At 32.9% G+C, this 21,522-nt stretch overlaps 1 protein-coding gene across 2 annotated transcripts in view; it reads right to left on the bottom strand.

Annotated features, from left to right (window-relative positions):
* LOC127733140 (repulsive guidance molecule A-like) overlaps window positions 1–21,179 on the bottom strand; it is a 36,634-nt gene extending 15,455 nt beyond the window's left edge. Inside the window, exons 1-3 of one of the 2 annotated variants that reach the window (XM_052242467.1) lie at window positions 20,998–21,179; window positions 10,140–10,238; window positions 5,283–5,443 (exon numbers count right to left, since the gene is read on the bottom strand). In XM_052242467.1, the coding sequence (XP_052098427.1) occupies window positions 5,283–5,443; window positions 10,140–10,177 (199 nt within the window). In that variant the 5' untranslated portion in view covers window positions 10,178–10,238; window positions 20,998–21,179. The remainder of the gene's footprint in view (window positions 1–5,282; window positions 5,444–10,139; window positions 10,239–20,997) is intronic. The other variant, XM_052242468.1, reaches the window with a different exon arrangement.
* Window positions 21,180–21,522: the final 343 nt, after the last annotated feature.

The raw sequence follows: 21,522 nt of genomic DNA, 5'->3' as shown, positions 1-21,522 counted from the left end.
CTCGAAAAATTTTCAGTAGACATTTTTGTTTACAAAATTGATACTGACAGAGAAAAGGTCCGAGAAACTCAAAATTGATATCGGAAAAGTCCGAGAAAAACGGAAGTCACCATTTCCTGTTATTGATTTTGTGTCAAAAGGTAAACAGGTAATTAGTGCAGTAATCAATGAAGGTGTTTAGGATTAGACTGTATATACAACAATAAAAGATGATTGAAATTACCTGGTGATCAACTAGCTAGTTAAAGACACACGCCTGGATGATTAAAAGTGAAATACTGACAATGGATTAAGTTGTATAAACAACGACTTTAATTTGATGCTGTTGAAAACATTGAACAGTTACATTATATTACTGCTCTGAACCTCAAAAGACAAATGAAATCAACTCAAATGTGATATTTATGGCTTGTTTCCTATCCAAGCCAATGGAATACCTTTATAAGTATGTTTGTCTTGGACAATTCTAAAATTTTATAATTTGACAAAATGCAAACCGTATGCTATCACCAAATACCCCAGGAGCAAATTAAAAAAGACCAAGTATCTAGTCAAATTTAACTCTGACTGGAGATCTGATTTCAAATGTTGCAAGTCCAGTACCAAGGGTCAAGACCATGCTTGCTACACTTCTTGCAAAGCTGGCCCTAATGACTTGACCAAACATATGGCGACAGCTACCCATCAGAAAGCCCACAACTTTACCAATTCAACACCACTGTTCAGTAGTGGTACCAAAGTTGACAATGTAGCTTAAGCAGAGGTACTTTTTGCCAACTATATATGATGGCTGATCAATTTACCTTGAACTATATATAATGAATAAATATTTGAAAACCCCTTATCTTCTATTTCTATCAAGTAAAAATGGCTATGCAGGTGTTTAAATGTATAGAATCATTAACCAAAAAGGAAGATATGCAGTTTAAACACCAAAAAAACCCATCGCGTACGTCGATAAAGATGTCGATAAAAAATCTCCAGTTATGAGGCCCAAACTCCAGCTGAAAATTTCCAAATCTCCAGTTGTGGCTTGACACCTCTGTCACATGTCTGCGGACGTATGGACAAGGGTAAAACTAAATGCCCCCTTCGCTACGACTGGGGCATAAAAAATCTTTGCGTTTGTTGGTTAATTTTTTATCAATAAATCAAAATTTACATTATATATGTTTAAAGTACACATAAGGTATTCAGTTCAAAATAAAAAGACAATGTAAGGAGTAAAACATGTAAATATTCCGAGACCCCCCTCCCCCCAAATCTGCATATGATTTCAACTTCACATGTGGTATATTATACAATTTTGTGCACATGTTTCAGTTGCTGATAAAATAATATACTACAAAGTACAGGGCATGATTCAGTAAAAACAATCTCTTGGTGGTGCTGAAAGATTCACTGTAAAACTGAGTGATTGCTGGTGATTGAAGATAATAACACTGGTTTGTAGACCTGTCATATATAACCTACATTTGTACATATAAATAATAGATGATGCTGGGTATATGTCAATAAGACAGAAATTCAAAGACATACAAAACCAAAAAACATCTAAATTCTAAATGGAAGGATGTAGGTATATATATATATATGTTTTGGGGTGGTTTTTTTTACCAAAATCATAGTGTATTGTTCTATTAGTATAAACGTCTTGCTGCCCATCAAGGGCCCTTAATAGGATCAATAAATATTCTTATTCTTTATACACGTATGGGATATAGAGAGATATTACAGAACAAAACACCGGTTATCACCATGCCTGCCAGTATTAATGTTCAAGGTGAAGAATCATTACCATGAGTGCTACTACTCCACATACCTTTACGTTGGTGCCTTTCCTAACACCTATTTAAAGTTTTTAAGGAAATCTTTAGTTATGAATCATTGAAAGTGCTAAACATATGTAAAATGTTTTTCAAAAGTAAACAAATACATTTGACCTGCCAAGCAGTTTTTCCAGGAAACAAGAAACAAACTTTGTTTATTGTCTCAGCATTTGAAATTTCCATTAATTAATTTTTAATTTTTGGTGACATGGGCAGGTGGGTAAAACTAAACCTACATCAGCGGCAGTGTTTTTTTTTTTGCTGAAGCATTCTGATATATTGAATATTAAAAAATTATTTGTGTTAAGTAAAAATGTAATTGCTAAACAGCTGTTGTTTGTATATATGTTGTAGATAAAGAAAGAAATGAAATAGTTAATATATTAATATACAATGTATACATGTAATAAAATGAAGAATTATAGGAAAATAAATAATATAAAATCATCACAGCTGTCATGGCTGTTAATGCATTTTTCCCACTCTTTGCACCATGTGCACTTACATGACTACTTAGGCCAAAACAATATTATGTGCTTCCTATTAGATATTTTGATAGAAAAAAAAAAGTGCTGATCAAAGATACCAGGCTTATAATTTATATGTAGTATGCAAGAATTTGTTGAAAATGAATTATTTTTATTGTATATGGAACGGTAAATATACATCCATCTACTCCATGTACTCTTTTACATAAAACAGTGAATTTACAAGTCCTACCCAGTATAAATGGTATAATGCTACATGTAGGAAAATATACCACAATTTACTTAAGCATGTTAAGTAACTATGGTTAATGCTCCAAATTTTATGGTAAAGTACAACTTACTTCAGTAACTATATTTTGCCAATAGTACCTTGGTATTTTTGTTATCAAGCTTAGCTACAATACTGTCATGTACATGTATATCAATCAGTTCTATGAGCAATATCTAGTCTAATAGTTGGTCTTCTTGGATTAAACTTTTGCTTAATCATTGTTAATGGTTTAAAAAAAAACAAAGCTTTGCATTAAAGGACCTCTTCAGACAGCTACCCAGCAAATTATGACTGAAATTATGGCCTACCCAACAAATCAGTTAATCTAATGCAAATTATGCCTATTAGGGCCACAGTTTGACCCAGCTCCAAGTTGTTTAAAAAAACATGTATTCCATCCAAGTGTTTTTTTTTGTAGCAGAGTTCTCGAAAGGTGGTGGTCCAAAGGTTTTGACCACTAAAATCTGGCACAGGACTGACACAATTTTGGTATTTTGCAATAGAAGTAATAGTGAGGACCACCAGATTTTCTTCAAGGATCACCAGGGAAAAAACTATTTCAGGAACTCTGTTGTAGAATTTAACCATTTAACAAAAATATGTTTTTTGTTAAACTGACCATTTGAAAGATGAATTTGAAGGTTTAGACCATTAAAATGACTACCACATTCAAATAAAAACTAAATTGAAAATTATATGGCTTAAATATACCAAAAGTCTACCTGAGAGCAAATATCTTGATATCACAAAATCATGATTAAATGGTAATCAATTAAAACAACATACATGACATATAAACATCCAGAATCATTTTTGACTCTTGGTGGTGAATGGTACCATAGGACAAGTCTTCCCAATATTCAAACAAACAAACATGACATATTGATTAGAATACATACATGTATGGAATTTTTTCTAGGGTTAAATATTATTTTTTTCAGAGTTGCAGAGATGTAGCCCTTCATGTGAATAAAAAATAATTGACTTAAAAAACTGTGAACTGACCAAATTATAAAAAAAAAAATATACACAGCCTACAAATCAGAAAAAAAAAACTACTTTATTTACTTAAACTTCAAATTGGCTCAAATTGTCAAGACTTAAGACCTTTGAACCATAATCAGTTATCACAAACAATCAAGACAATATATAGTTATTAAATTGTCTGAATCAATCATTGTTGCTTATCTAACTTAGTGGACTAGTAAATTTCTTTGTTGCTAGCCTTTTGCACCACAAGTGATGTATATATCAGTTGAGTGAAATCCTGGAAATGATTAGAAAAGAGATTGTCAAATGTTGTGGTATTCAACATTGACACAATATATTCATTCCATGAAGTGGCAACATCATTTTGCTTTGATTGACTATACAGTTGTAAATTTCATTGGGTTCACGTGACTATGTTAGGTGCATATTAAAATGAATCACATACAATGGAACAGATATGCAAAAGCAATTTTATGCTCATCTTACAATGCAACATAATGATAATTCATTAAACTTTTGGCGGACATTAAGTCTGATTAAGATCATCAATTTATTACTTCATGGTCACAAAGAGAAAATTGTCTACTCCTTTAGGTTTAAAATTTATAAATATTTATTGCATATATCAGCATCCTATATCATGTTTCCCTTATTTATGAATGTATTTGAGAATTATCTTATGTACATCTACCCCAATTTTTTTTATTTTTATATGTTTACAGAAGTTTCAAGGGGACAACACCAAAATGTTCTTCTTATTTACACCATAGAATTGGTAGGGATCGATACATGATCTTCCAAAGTTTTCTTGAAATTCACTGTGCTTAGGATGAATACTGAATGTGACCAATTTGGGAGTACCCTTATTAGCAGTTGAAATCTCCAGTAGGAGTATGTTGTTGTGCATTTTGTTTCCTTTCTATCAACTGTCTGTTCTGTTTTGATTTTTTAGGATAATTAATAGGCATATCAGTTGCATAAAAATGTTTTATAAAACAACATCTTTTTGATATAATAAAAACACACAAAAATATTTTGAAAATTCAAATATATATGATATATATATATATACATGTACATGTAAAATATTTTGTCAAATAAATTATTAGATTTAATGAAGTAAACTCTCTGCGACATGGGTTGCTACATTACACATGTTTGCTATTTTTATTTTGCTTTTATTTGAGACTGAATTAAAAATCAAAATGCAGATATTTGATAAAAGACAATCAAATCATTAGTAATAAAAATCCCTGCTAACATATTTTGGTGATGATGATAAAAAACCATTTTGTTTAATTACTATCAATTTCTTATTCATTATGATATAGTATTATTTAAATTCCAAACTTTGCATTTATATTTTCCATATCCATTTTATATATTGATTATACACATGCAAATTTTGGAAATTAGTTTTTGTATATTAGTTATACACATTTTTTTTGTTTATTAATTAGGGGGCACCTGCTACGACTTAGGCAACCCAATTACACGTATACAGTTTATTCTTTTAAGATTAATTCGAAATTTTTAATCACAGTTTATTTGCTCTTAGAATACACAGACACCTGAACATCAAAGATAACTTCGTTTATTGTTTTATTACACATGTGTATAGTAACCGTGTTATTTTTTACACGTTTATCCCCCTTGATTTGACCAAAGTTATTGTGGAAAATGGAGTCCGATAATAAAACTTACCTAATGAAATATAAATTAGTAAAATGAATGCTGCAAACCAACTGCAAATCGGGGGCTTGGGTGGGTAGCAGAACCGCTCGATACCCATACCCTTCCATTCGTGAACAACAGGGTGAAATATACTCCAATTCTTCTCAGCACCAAAACGGCTCGTCACAACACTGAAATTGAGCAAAAGAATGTCACTTAAAAATCCAACGTTTTCATTCACAAGTCGCTTCAAAACTACATCATTAATACAGAATTACATCTTGTATTTATCATTCAATTGTCTAATTATGTAAATTCCATGAAATTAATTGATTAATTAGCACATTTTGCTATCTGTTCAACGAACACATAATCCACAAACTGATCTACGATATAACAGTTCAACAACGAAATGGGTCAGTGGGCGGGACAATCCATGTAATTCTAACACTATCAGAGCGTTTCTGAAATTTCATTGGTCCGAGATAGCAATATTCATATCAAGATAATTCAGCTGTCAAATTTTGATAGCAGACAAAAATAAATGCTTTGAAAAAGATTGGATAATATGAGAGGGTTTTGCACTTGGGAAATTGAACCTTAACTTCTAGATAATGCAAAAATAAACTTTAACACTAGTTTGTGTCAATCATCGCCGAAGGTGTGAAATTTGCTACTATTTGCCCAATTATGTGCATGGAAATAGTTAACATAAAACAGAATTTTGATACAAAAATTTAATTAAACAGAAAATGAAGATTTCTACTTTAAATTTTCAAGTACAGAAAGACATTTCTCGAATTTGGGACCCAACAGCTACAAAAAAAAAATGATGGAGAAGTCACTTAATAAAATAAGATACCTTGTTATTTCTCTGACTTTTTTTTAACGGGTACTTTTGTTGAACGTTAAATAATCTATAATACACTTTAAAATTAAGCCTTTCTTATATAATTATTTACTGTGACAAGTTGAGACATTGATTTAATTTAATAACTGGTCATATGTCACTCATCGTCGATTGACACAGTTCGTTCATCTTACAGTTCATTGCATTTGACACATAGGTGACGTGTAAAATATGTTTTAAAATTTTTGCTAGTAACTGGGAAATTTTAATTAAAAATTGCGAAAATCATTTTAATACAATGGAACTGTATGTTCAGGTAATAAGATAGATGCCAGCTAGCATGCAATGAAATTCCAGAAAATACACTGGTAACGATAAAATGGATATGCCATGCAAGCTATGGTGCTACAAAGACATCTCAGGAAAAACAAAACAAACGTCTACCTGTCTTTTTTTTTGTTTTGCATAAAAAAGGAAAAAGTTATACAAAACATAAATTACACATGTAAATATTTTTAACTATTTAACTAAACTAAAATAAAAGGCTAAGCTACGGTACCAGAATAAATATACAATATGATAAATATTATTGCTATGAAGTTTACTGAACAACTCTCTTTTTTTTTTGTGTGTAATGTTCTTAAAAGCTACTTTACCAATTATTCATTAATGCTTTTTTTACACAAATCCTGTAAGATAATTTTCGCTCCACGAGAAGAAAGTAATAGTCACAATATAAGTAAATTCACGATTTATATTTCAAATTGAAACCATACAATATTTGATTGCTTTTGAGTCAATTTGATTACGGACAATTTTTTCTCGACGATTGGAAACAGATAATCGAAATATTTCCAAGGCTTGGTGTGAGTGGATATCAGAAACACTTTCCAACCGCTATTAAATAAATAATTTTATGTTTTTATTCATTAAATTGACAAATTTCAAAACATAACCAATTGCAAAGGCTTCAAATACTTATGAATAAAGGATGGATTGTTTCTTTGTTGTTTGTTTATAGTCCAGTGGCAAATATTTCATGCATATTCACGAAGGGATCGTGGGTCGACCGGGCTGAATGCTTGCTGGAAATTTACAGAGCAATTGGAAAGAGGAGATATTTTTTCCCTTGCAACGGGTCACCTACAAACCCCTCAAATGGTTGTAGTATAACGGATCTTTAACATACAGAAAGCATTACAGTCTCCCTATTCGATGATCTCAAAGGGGACTGAATAGAAGTATGGTCTCTTATAGGTCTTCTCGTGATGCTTCGTGAAAAGAGAGTGCCACGCTCTTTAAGAAACCTTGCGACAACTCTACGTAGGTGGCCTAGTGCAAGGCAAAATTTCTGTCCATATCCAATAAATTTTCCAGTGGCAGTCCAAATTTCCCCGACCTATATCTTGGACGAACATATTGACCCGGAAAGAATAAAACTTCTTATGTAAAAACTTCAAAACTTTAAAACCTTATAATGCACATCTATATACACTTGGTAAGACACAAAACTACACAGAATTGAGAAATTCAGAAGAATTGAAAGATCGAGTTCTGAGTCCATTTCACGCACACGGATAAAAGACAATCGGCATTTCTGTAGAAACAAATGGTTTTAAACTGTGCTCCTCTTCTTGTCGAATCATTGTTCTTCATTCATACGAGACAAGACTTCGTACAGGAGCTTCTCGGGAAGAATGAACAGAAACTAGCATTATCTTTTAACGGATCACGATCCGCTATATAGTTGACATCCTCTCAATAAATAATCCGAAGTTTGCTGAACACATCTTTCTCAACGATATGCTTCATATTTTAACTTACATCTACAATTTGACACTGAGGGTAGATTGAGAACCAAACTTTATGACAAAAGAGATAATTTCAGCTTTTCAAATGTGAATTTTCTATTAAAGGATATTCCAGAACTTGCGTCTCATATCATGATTTCCTCGAAAGAGGCCGATTGCTGCTTACAAGGAAGATTTATTGAACCAAGGGTTACTAATGGTAAAGCTGAAGTCATCTCTTCGAAAGTTTTACAGATTCCATCATGATTTGGTCGACCGTTAGGGTTATCTTTGTCAAGATTGTGACATCATGTACCAATTGCGACTTATCACCGAATTTTTTACTTGCTTTCTCATTAACGTATACCCCACATCCCTTTACTTGTCGTCCGTTTTTGCTGTGCAGGATTTATAAATACACAGCAACGTCCGAACGGAATCGAAACGTTAAAACCGTTAACAAAACTTCGTGTACAGGGAGAATGCGATGCTCTCTGCACGTTAAAAGAAACCCATTGTAACCACTCTTTGTAGGGTTATAAGGTGCATGATCTGTTGGTGGACAAACATTTCAGGCCCTATATATTTCCAACATCCCCTCATTTTCATTTTTGACATTTTCCCTGTTTGTTTTGTTCACACATTGTTGTCATTATAATAGAATTATATGCGACTGTCATACAAGTGAGAGGTTTGGCTAGCTATAAAACCAGGTTTAATCCACCATTTTCTAAATAAGGAAATTCCTGTACCAAGTCAGGAATATGACAGTTGTTTTCCATTCGTTTGATGTGTTTTGCCATTTGATAAGGGACTTTCCGTTTTGAATTTTCCTTGGAGTTCGGTATTTTTGTTATTTTACTTTTTTTTCCAGTGGTAGTCGGAAGTTTTGCCCTTCGTTATGATGAACCATTTTGCAGGAACTGGTCTTGTTTGAATTATTGTTGATTTGTTCTCGCTCTGAACATGCATGTAATATTTGCCACGAGACGTTAAGCAAACAATGATCAACAAAACACAAATGAAATAACATGAAATCCCTCTAATTCAGAAAGTTTTCTAATGTTTCAGACTATATTAGCTGTTACCGGTCCTGTTGTTGTTCGAATGGTCAAATTACTTAAGATGACAAAAATGTTGAAATAGTTCTGGATTGAACAAACATTCCTTGTTCTTTGATTAATTAGCTAATAGACTTTGTCAAAAACAGGATTATATTGTACTGAGCCTTCAGAATCTGGGGTTGACAGAAGTGATAGAAAACTGAGTCACAAGAGAATCATAGGGTTGTCAACCGCCATTGATTACAACCCCGATAGATGATCAGTTTTGTAGTAATTAGAGAAGCAATTTCTTTGTACTCCTCTCTCATTCCATTTATTTTGTGGAAATATTGCCGATAAAGTAATCTCGAATTGAATACATAATTTTTCAGTTCGTTGATATGAAATGGCTATTTGGCTTTTTTACGATCTGCAAAACTGTAATTGAACAAGCTTCTAAGAAAGTCCGTTCCCCAAAGACCCATTCAAATTACTAAACTTTCATTATGTAATCAGTTTATCACGAACATTTTCCATAAAGAAGTGACTTTATTTAAATTCATGATATTTAGAATTGCTTCTAAAGATGAAGAAATGGTGCGGAAAATTAACCATCAACGGAAAGAATGAATTTAATATTATTCCGATTTCCAACTGATGGATGTCTAAGACAAATCGCCAAACGACAACTCTGAAGAATTGCTTTTCTGTAACTTTTGATCTGTATCAGTCAAAGGATTCAAAAGATTCTCTGGAATTGTCATACTGATATCAATTTTTTTATTTGCAGGTGATTGTCCGAAATCAAATTAAAGTGACCTGCTAATTCCAGAACGTTGTAATACATTTAAAACTGCCATTTTTTACAGCTTATTATAAGATTATGTCGCTAAGCTCACAGTTATCTTACTTGAAAAATTGCGAGACATATGCCTATATTTTTTATACTTCTTCTGTTAGAAAACGTGGCAATATAAAACGGAGAACTGGCTTAAACGAAAACGTCCGCCCTATACAAGGATTGGAACAAGAACTTCAACAATTGTCGTCGTGAGAATGCTTGTAAATCACGACATAAACATATTAGCGCTATAAGAATGCCACCAATAATATACTAATATATCAAAATTGTGACAAAAGTATGTAAAAAGAGGGGATTGGAAGTTAGTAGTCTCTTTATACTCTCTATTTCTCATTGTCTTACTCTGTCACATTTTCTTTTCTCTCGTCCATTTGCTGCATTCATTCGTCCTATTCTTGTTACACCAGTATCGCTATACACTACTACCTTATCCGCCTCTTGCTGAAAATACACGTAAGCATACTGCAACGTCTATGGAAACACTTGACCATGAATTGTGTATGAGAACACATTTGCATATTAGCGTTACAAGAACAGGCTGTTGAGAAAGCAGTTGTCAGTATGCCGATAATGGCTGCGTAATAAAAACAAATCATATAGTGTGACATAAACTGTAGCAACATGAACATCTGAATAGAACACGTCTGTTTTCTGATGGTGCCTGTTAGGATAACATATATTACAAGCGCTTTTTGTGTGTACTAGTATGCAACCTTTGCCTTATAGAATTTATGGAGTACTGATATATCATACCAACGGCACTATGTGATGCTTTGGCAATGTTTTGTGTAAAAATGTGCCAGTATTATGGCAATGTCTATATTAACATGTATAAGACCTGTTATGCAGTTTTAATAATATAAGTACATAGGAACAAACCAGTAAGATATGTAAAGTACTAGTATTACGACTAGTTAAGATGGTGCCGTCTTTCAGAACAACAAATTGTCCGTTGTGAGAACACAACAAGTGTTGGCGACCTACAGTTGGTATAACACAATAATATAAAATTCTTACCTATTGGAGCACACGATACTTCCTTCACTTTGGATGCCTTTTGAAGAAGAAACTCATTTCATTCTCACTGTGTCTGAGTCAGTGAGAACGAGTCATCAACAGTACATTGTATACGTATAAACAATGTATTTTCAATGATAGTTTTTAACGCGTTGTATCAATTCATTTGTGTTCAGAATATAAAGTCTCTCGTTTTGCATTATTGCTGAAAGAATAGCTGTGAAAATAAATCAAATTATCGTGTTTTGATTCTTTCACTGCGCCCTTAAGGATGTACACCTCTGAGGAGCCTAAAATTTCTAGAATTAAACTTTTTTTCTTAACCTGATTTTTGGGTTTATATATGACTGTACAAAAATAATTGGTGAAGACAAAATCATATGGTGATGCACTTCTTTTTTGATACGGCCATTTGAAAGTGCCCAATTTTGATGATTTTCCCATTTTTCATCAATTTTTATCCATTTTTGGGCTATTATCATGAAAAAAATCACAGTTTCACAATTAAACTTTTTTTCATACTTTCACTAAAGATGAAGTGGACCAATCTGAATAAATTTAACTTAAAAAAACTACAGGTAGGTGTTAATATAAGAAAGTTTTATAAAATTTTGTTGCTTTTTCGTGTCAAATTTGCCATCGGCTGTCAATTTTGTAAATTTGGGATTTTTCTCTTTTTTTTAGAACAAAAAGCATATTATTTCAACTTCTTTGTTATAAATGATTGAAAAAAAAAACATATCTAAGAAATTTGAAAAGAAAAAAAATATATGGGATGTCCATCATAGTTTCTGGTAAAATCATTTCTTATACCCCTCCCATCTTCTCAACATTTTGGCTAATGAGATTGGTTATAAAATTTGAAAATTTTATTACTTAAAAGCTACTTATTGTAAATACACAATTTTTTAACAGAGTTAAGTTTCATTATAATATTTTTAAATTCATTGATATTTTCCACTTGTATCACATGTTTTGGAAATAATTCCAGAACGAGATTTCAACGAGACTGAAACGTCAGAAATCAAGCATAACCATGCCAAGCCACACATTGTGGCAGTCAATGAGAGATAAATACACGTGTGGGGAGCAATCTTGTTGAAACAATATAACGCTTCAAAAGCACCCGAGTTCAGTCATGTGTCGACGTGCGTATCATTCAGAAATTTGTCGACGGGCGTATCATTCAGTCAAGTGTCGACGTGCGTATCATTCAGTCATCTGTCGACGTGCGTATCATTCAGTCTTTTGTCGACGTGCGTATAATTCAGACATTTGTCGACAGGCGTATCATTCAGTCATTTGTCGACGGGCGTATTATTCAGTCATTGGTGGCTGAGCGTATCATTCGCTACTTGTGAAGATGTTTTTTATTGCGATTATTCATGTAAACAGTCCCTGCGCATTCTTCACGGCAGAGTCAGGAGCATAAGAATACATCTAAGCAGACGTTATCGTGCACAGAACAGTTATGCGAAACATCGTGTTCTTACTATTTCAAAGCTGTATACTTTTAAAACATTTGTAATGAGGATCTCAGTATTGTGTTAATACTTTATTAAGCACAAATTACACTCATAACGAATGAACTCCAGTGCCCCCTGTCCTCAGTTCCATAGACTGTTTAATAAAGGAGCCTAAAGATTTCACTTGGTGACTAGTAAAATTGGATTTAGAATATACTTCAGCATTTTATTATCTGAAAAATTTTTGTATCGTTAAAAAAGACATGTCTTAAATCATTATTTATTTTACATAGTAAAAAGAAATTGGATTCATCATCCATAACTTTGCACTTATTACAAAGTCTTTGGGGGCGTGGAATATTTTTATATCTTCCAGTTTCAATAGCGAGGAAATACTATAATACTAATTCTGAATTTGCATATAAGTTTTCATGTATCATGATTAGGGTATGTCAAATAAAATTCTTGTTTATATTCAGTTTTTATATGCTTCAACAAAAAAGTTTTCTATTTTGATCAATAGATGATATCTTATTGTCATATATTTCTTTATGTATATATGATATCTGATATCTGAGACTAATATAACTCTATGCGTGTTATAGTAGTCTCAGATGATATGTCTTGTTATTTTGGTAGTTCATGTCTGTTGTAAGCCATTGGTCCATCTGGGCATAAAGCACCTATATGCATGGTTGTAAATCATCAACACGTACCGTTTTTATAGTAAGAACACATGCCACCGTGTTTTTAAAGGTGCATGTATTATGAAAATATGATGATTGTGGATGATGCTGAAGAACTGGTGTTTACATGGGAACAGTCCGGCTGAAACACATTTCATTCTACCCGGACACAATATTCCTTTCCCGAGCCGACCGATCAGTGTGTTCTTACTCCTAAGTGCCGCGTGCTTAGCGGGGAAGCAGTAAATACTATTTTTTTAAGTCTTTGAGTTTACGTATTCGGGGATCTAACACACGACATCCCGCACTCGAGGAGAGCACGAGAAGACCGGGTCGGTTCTGAAGATAGTGGACAGTAAGAACATTTACGCAATGTAACGACAAATACCAGCCTCTTAAAAATGTCCCAAGAGTAAGAACACATCATCAATGCAATAAAGATGACGACGGCAATGTAGCACTATAGATGTTAGAGCAGTGACAGCTTTGTGGTTTTCAAAGTAAGTGTAATGATTTCAGAACACAAAGGAACCAACCAGAACTTCAATAACAATATTTAACCCCTTTACCAATGGCTGAAGCAGCTATAGCACAAACGGGATATAATAGTACAAACAACAAATGCCAGCAATCTGTCACAACAAAGCATATGCATTTAAATGAAAGAAATCAACTATATATTTATACCCGTTCATGCCGCGTCGCAGTTTCTGTAATGCTGCATGAGTTTAGGTAAAAAGCACATGGGTTTATTTCAAGTATATAATTTAGGATAAGTGATTATTCTCTTTATATATTGAAAAGGGTAGACTTTTTTAATATACCACAGAAGAAAGGCTGTACAATGCATATTTTTCTCCATTAAGGGCAGAATTTTTCAGTTTTAACTTTTAACGAAATTACAATTTTACAAATTTGTCTGGAAAGGAAAACCCTCATCTTATCACAATGACAATATATAGACTCCTTTATAACGAGACATAAGAACTGAGGACAGGGCACCCTTTGATAATTGTTTCAAAAGAACAAATAAAAAAAGCGGAACTTGTCATCCTTTTTCACCATGCAGATTTATGAAATTGAAGTTTTTGATGTGTACCTATACTTGTGAGCTTTGTCAAGTCAAATTTGATTAATATACTCCGTCTTTCATTCAGACAGTTTTAGAAAAAAAACAGCACCTTTGTATAAAGAATTAGTTTTTGGACTACTAACTCATTTTTATGTTGCTTTAACGTTATAATACGTCAAAGTAAATTGTACACGTTGGTCAAAGGACACTAGCATTTGGCAAAGTTTGTATGCTATTATGCTTAACGAGAAAATGTCAGATGTCGAAAGTCGATCTTTTAGTAAACTTCAGTTCTGAGATTTATGTCCGTTATGGTAGATATTTGCCTAAATATGCATGGTCTATTCTCCAAATAAGCAGAACAAGACATGTTTTAATAGGTCTCCTGAAAGAAAATAGGCCATGAAATTTATTTATTTCCTTAATTGAATGTATATGATATATATCTGCAGGTGTGCTGTACACCTGGGCACACCTGAGGCTTTATACAACACGAATTTACTATGTTGACACTTTCTTGTTTAAAATAAATATTTTCTTAACAATAGAGTTTACCTTCAATGAGTAGATTTAATGCTAAGTCTTAAAACTAAATCTTACAATGTTGTTGAAGTCATGTTTAGTAAAGAAAGTGATGTGCGACTTCCAAAACTAAGGAACAACAAAAAGGGGGCGATTTTTAGTCTTTTTTATTGGGATAGATAAAAGTACAGATTAAAAGAAAGCAAGGAGTAAAAATCAGTATAACAATATACGGAGGGATTCAATTAAAAGCAAATAACATTAATTTGGGGACTCCGCTTGAAACAGTCATATGTTAAGGCAGCTACATACGTATTTACGCATAGGAAGCATTATCATCAAACGGCATACACAATGGCCAAAGCAATATGATTACATATTTGTATTACATCTGTAGCGGTGCATTCCTTGACCTGTTATATGTCTACTAGGTCAAAGGAAGGACACCTATACCTGTAATAGAAAAGCAATACCGCGCAAATTCTACAGGCATTTAAAAAAAAAGTAATCACATACATTTTGAAAACGTACCATAGTTAGTGTAAAACTATATTCATCAGAAAAAAAGAAAGCAAAAAAAAAGAATAGTAATATTCCCAAATCCGGGCTTTGGAGGATCAAATGTTCGGGAATCGGGAACTATCCGTTTTTAAAAATTGTATTTAACTATTTTTGTAGCCTCCTATATATGATTCATATATTAAAAGGGAGGGGTTGTGTACACGTCAATGAGACAGCACCCAATCCAAGCACGGACAACTGAAGTAAAACCTTTCACGGCGTAGTCAACATACGGTCTCCAAATGTATATATTGGACAAGTGGTTTTCGTTTTTTTTTTTTCTGGAGTATTTATTCGGGGAGGGGATCGGGTTTCTTTTCGTTTGAGCTGTTATGGATCGTGAAAGCAACTGGACAATCTTCACAATTAGTAGCTATTTAGGAATAGTACAAGAACATTGTGACCTTACATATGAAAGATGTAATACAAGTGATGATATAAGGTCATATAAATTAAATGGGGGGGGTGGGGGGGGGGGGTCGAAATGTATGGACGTTACAGAATGTTATCGATTACTTACTGTATCCATGCTAATATGTATAAAAGATGATATAGGTAATATGTTAACCAGACATCAACCTAATTTGGAAAAAAAAGTTATCTGTTGTAATGACTAGGGAAAAGGGAGTTGTTCCAGCAATACTAAAGCATGTTTTAAGCAACCAAAATCAATCTGACCTCCAGGTGTCTTTCAATATCTTTTTTGACGTTGAGTCGCTGTCTAATTAACGTATATCAAGGGTCATCTCATTCATAAGAGGTAAGAAGGGTTCCGATCTATGAAACTTCCTCCCCATTCTACACTGTATTGATATTGGTTACCATGCTCTCCAACTTAAGTCCGAACGTTAAAAAGTTTAAAGACCGACTTTCGGTATGAGTTTGTATTTTGAACCCTATATTCATTTTGTTTTAGACAATAAGAATGGCTTTATTTGAGAGGGGCGTTTTACAAATACTCTTTGTCCGTCCGTCCGTTCGTTCGTCCAACAATATTTTCGTCACACTTTCCTCAGAAACTATACTGAACGGAATGAATTCATATTTCGTCAACAGATCGACAATGATGGATTGTAACGTATGAACAAATGGGGCTTTCAGACACCTATTTCCTATTTGCCGGTATTCTTATTTTTTCAATACGTTAATTGATAAGAATCGAAAACGATTTCTTATTTGGGCAGCAGCTAGACGGTCACGAGTTGAAACGTGTGAGCCCTTTTTGGATCTGTCATACACCTACTTCCTTTATTCCGATACTTTGATTGGGGGTATGCTAAGAACGACAATGCGTGCAACTTCTTGTTGCTGGTATGTCTTGCTTGGTGTCTGTCTCATTATCGCACAGCCTAAATCTCCGTATCAATATAAAAACAAATAACACTGGAACGTGAAATGAAACGAAGAGGATCGAAGCAAAGTCCTTATGACCAGTGAAATTCCAGCACATTGAATGTCATATTATGACCCCTTGATTTGATATAGAAGACTGGATCAGGCGGAGATGACATGTAGTTTATGCAAAAACTGAATTATGATTTACTTTTAATGTAAAAAAGGAGATGTGCTATGAAAGCCGAAATTGCTCTGATGTTTTGACGACCCCAACAAGGCACACAGCATGCCACGCCGTTAGACGTCATAGGAATCTCAGGCTATATTGCTAATGATACAAGACACACAAAAAAAACGTACGGTTCTGCACAATAAACAAAACTAATACAGAATGCTGTACTTTATTGAGAATATGGTTATTTTGATTGATCGATTAAATTGTTGATTGATTGATTGATTGATTGATTAATTGGTTGATTGATTGATTGATTGATTGATTGATTGATTGATTGATTGATTTAATGAATAAGCAGAAAAAATATAGTACATTAAGATGCACGAATAAGAAATGATTTATAGAATATGACCTCGTAATGAAAATAAATTGAAAATGGACAGGATGGGATATGTTGACGCTCACACGATATGGATGGAGAGCTTATAGGGACGGAAAATTTAACCCTTTTGAAACCTATGAAATATTAATAAAAAGTATAGAGCCATTGAATGTTCGCAACCAGATTTATCTATGCCTAAATGTCGATTTGTTGTTATAATTTGACCTGTTTATGTTATTGATTGATTGATTGTTGATGTTTAGCGTCACCCTTGGCTATATCTTGAGGGCCAGTTTTTAGAAGGAAGTCGGATTGCACGGCTAAAACCACCGACTTTCGACAGGAAAACTGATTATGTTATGTTATATTATTTTTACCCTTTATTTTGATTACTTTTCCTTCGTTTTGTTTTTTTTTCTTTTGTTGTTTTGTTTCTTCTTCTTTTTTTGGGTGGAGCGAGGAAACTTAAGAAGAGAGCTGTTCAATTAGTCAAAGAATCCTTGTCTGTTATATATATATTTCGCATGCATCCTTGAAGTACAGTAATAATCTATAAAAAGTAAGATAAAAACTAGGAAAAAATACACAAAAAATCTTACTAAACAAACAAAAAGACGAAAGATTGATTGAAGCTAAGGAGCTTAGATTTGCACATGTAGCTGAAATCTACATCTGTGTCAAAATTTGATATCCGCCATAGACCGATTACTCCGACATTCTTGCAATCATATGGAACAAATTTGTCCCTAATGACGGAAGAAAGTTTGCTAATGAGCCTACCACGTGGCTGATGACTCCTTTTTCGCTTCTTAAATATATTTTCCATCGGTTTGAGTATCATTACATCAATGTTGTTTTTTGCAACATATGAGAAAACACTGCACGTGTATTTGATAAAAATTATGAAAAAATTCAATCTATATGCCATTTCTTCCCCTTTGCAATTGATCGTTCCAAAGAACGTGATAAATCAAAATATTTTTAGACAGTATTGACATCAAAAATGTTATGAATACTACATTTTATACGTTTTAGCTAGGAGTTGAAAGTTTTTATATTGTACTTTTTTGTTTTGTTTGTCGTTCTGTGCTCCAGTCTTTATTCTTCCTTTACATTCAATGTGTGACCTCGCCCTTTTCCAGGCCGTGCAATCGATCCCCGACCATGATAAACTTAAGACTTTAAAATTGGTATTAGCACGTGGCATTAATGAGTACTATCAAAGACTCGGAGTCAAGATATATAAGAAGAATATGTCCGGGTGAGTGACATGCCTACTTGCGGACTTTTACCTTGTGAAAAGGGATGTTAAAAAACAGATCAGCTTGTTAGTCTAGTACAAATCAGGGTTTAAATTCACATTCCCGTTACATCAAAATGTTCTCGTCCTTTTAAGAAGGTAATACTTTTTTTACTAAATGTTAAATGCCAATCTATCCGGTATCCCCCTTTTTCGAAGACTACAATGTTCTTTTGTTGTTATGTCTTATACATGAGTGACAAGTCCTATGCTTTATAAAGTACTTATAATTTTCATAGGATATAAATAGGCTCTCTTTAAAAGTTAAGTAATATTGTCAAGTTATGCAACTATTACTTTACAGGAATAAAGAATCGGGTATATACAATGTATTTCAACACTTTGATAGTACTAATTAAGATGGCATAAGCATTAAATATTTGCTGAAGACAAATAGAATTGGATTTAATTCCTTTTCCCAAATCATAAGTGTTTCCATTAACAAGCCTTGTCGTGAAAAGCAAACATCCCCGGGATCTCATTTAAAACTTCAAACTGTTTACTTTTTGAGTCACAAGGTTTCATTTTTGTTACGATGTTGACAATTCATTTCAGGATATTAAATTTCATTGTTACTTTTTCTATGCAAAAAGAAATTGAAGAAAAATTCAAAGCAGGAAAACAACAATAAGAGATGTTAAATTTAATTAAATATAACTTTTGTCCCATTTGAATTCGATTCAAATAAAACTTTTTCTAAATCGAACATTGAGTAAATTCGTCTATTGGGTTTTGAGTGATTTTTAATGAGACGGCAGCGATTCAGAGGCCCATTTCACACATTGTTATGCATCGTGTCATCAATTCGCAATTCAGATCTAATTGAAAAGAGAAAATACTCAAGCAGATCGTTAAAATATTTGAACTTTCAATATTTGCAAATTTTAATATAAAGAAATTGTAAAGATTTGAAATTTCTTATAGGAAATAGGTGGTCTTATAACGATAGGTTGAATGTTAGTATTGAGGTAATAATCTTTGATGTAAAAAATAAATTTTTCCCATGGAGAAAAAGAAAGAGAAGACATATAATCTGCTAAACACAGAAATGAAACGTCTGTAGTTTCCACATGCACTTTTGAAATTGGTGTTTTTACAATATCTCACCCTTTTCCCCATAATAGGTTTTATTTTAGAAGCAGCGAAATGTCCACTTTATCGGTTGTCTGAGTGTCTGAAAAATCTATCAGCTGTATTTGACTTGAATTGATCAATAACAGTAGACAGTAGAAAGTAGGAGTAGACTGAAAAGGGGGCTAACCTCTGTAAGTAACAATAAAAAAAAACCTTTAGTCGGTGTCATATATCGTTTTCCCCACCCTGTTTCTATAAACGCTCCTGATAAAAGCATAAATACAAAAAATCAATACGATCCAAATTATCGATAGTCTGGTTTGGTTAATTGTCAAGACGTGTCCAAATTTCTAGATTAAGATTGGAACTAGATGCTTTGATACCCCAAGGACGGAGAATGCGTTCCCTAATATAATTCACTTGAATGAAATGAGTTTGTCCGGATATTAAAATATATCAATATTGGGGCTATTTACTATAATTGAAGCAGTTCGGAGTAGTCCTCTTGATCAGGGAAACCAATCAAAAGGTCACCAATATTTTGTCCCAACATGCCTTATCTAAGTTTTTCTCCTATAAATTATGATAACACCAGACAAAAATATGTTTAATCCTTAAAATCAGCTATAATCAAGTAGAAATAAATCTTTTAGGGTCATTTATGACGGTATAACATCGGAGTGAATTGTAGTTGTAAGTACTGCGTGTTTGTTCTAAACGAGTTCTGTCGTCTACTTAAACATGAATTCGTGTTAAGAGTGTTATTAATCAAGTCCTTCAAAAAATAAGAATTGACCCCTTTATGTGTTGATAAGATATGCGGAATGAGGCAGAAATTCGTTATGTCACAACGGGAAATATGCTGAATGGTAGCGCTAGTTTTTCTATCAAATAGAAAAATCTTTCTATCAAAAAGAGAAGCGGAATCTTTTTCAATGGAAAATGGAAAAAGGAAAACAGGGAGAGAAAAAAAGATTATAGAAAACTAGGCATTAGACTTGGGGTGAATAAAGAAATTATAAGTCACGGATAGTAGCGAGATGAAAAGCTACTGACTGGATGAGATTTAAATAACTTGCTAGTTTAATGTTGGCATAACTAAAAAGAAGGGTTTTATTAATCTATTACACTAGGAAGGACTATTTTTGTAAAACAATTACTTTCATCTTTAAATTTGAAATAAAAAAGGTTTGCTGTTAGATTTAAGGCCAATTGATCAATAACTTACTCTCGCATTAAATCGAAGGACTTCAAGTATTACGGCGACGAAGACAACCCCATACAATATTTAGCAAAACCTAATTTATTTGAGGCAAATTTCTGTAAAAAAAGGTTATATACATTGTAACAAATCATATATCACATTGCTTTCTTCCGCGAAATAAAACATTATGAGGACGCAGAATATTATAAATTCCCGATGAATGATAAAACATTTAAAGCAATATAATATTTCGACTTTATTAATTTAGGTTTCAATAAGTCAAGATCGCGTGCCTCTCTGATATCCAGCTGATCTTATCAGATCAATTATTGTCCTTTATTAAAATAAAAAGGGTCATATCAAAATTCATATTAAACGTCAAGATGTGACAATGTTAAAATATTACCTTTTACACATTGCATGAAATATTTCCATGTTTCAATATCAATTCTAAACAAATGATGGACTCCATTTCCTAGTTCTTGCAAAGCTTCGGTGTGAATAATTGTATGAAAATAAATTTAGTGAAATAGACGTTGAATGTGGTTTTATTTCTTAATATCATCCGGATGGCACAGGTGTACGTTGTACCTGCCCTAGTAAAAATCTGTATCATGTTTGTGTAAGATTTCTCAATTTCTTGTGTTTTGTAAGCAACATCTGTAAATATGTAAAATGATTGAAATAAAATATGGAGCCTGCATGAGATATTAGGTTAAAACACGCAACAAAATGTAAACGATACGATGAGAATTTGTATATAAAGTATTAAATTTTATTAATATGTTATCTGTGCAACTATTAAACCGGGTGATTTCACAACAATGAATTAATACTGTGTTAAATGCGTTTTGAATAATATTTCATAGTTTTTATAGTAATGGACATTTGTGGTGTAACAACTAAGGGAGTTTTGATAAAAGTAGTTCTG

The sequence above is a fragment of the Mytilus californianus genome, unplaced genomic scaffold (assembly GCF_021869535.1).
Source record: "Mytilus californianus isolate M0D057914Y unplaced genomic scaffold, xbMytCali1.0.p SCAF_3, whole genome shotgun sequence".
Taxonomy (NCBI): domain Eukaryota; kingdom Metazoa; phylum Mollusca; class Bivalvia; order Mytilida; family Mytilidae; genus Mytilus; species Mytilus californianus.
Note: the sequence above shows the minus strand (reverse complement) of the source record. Positions and strands in the feature narration are given on the sequence as shown.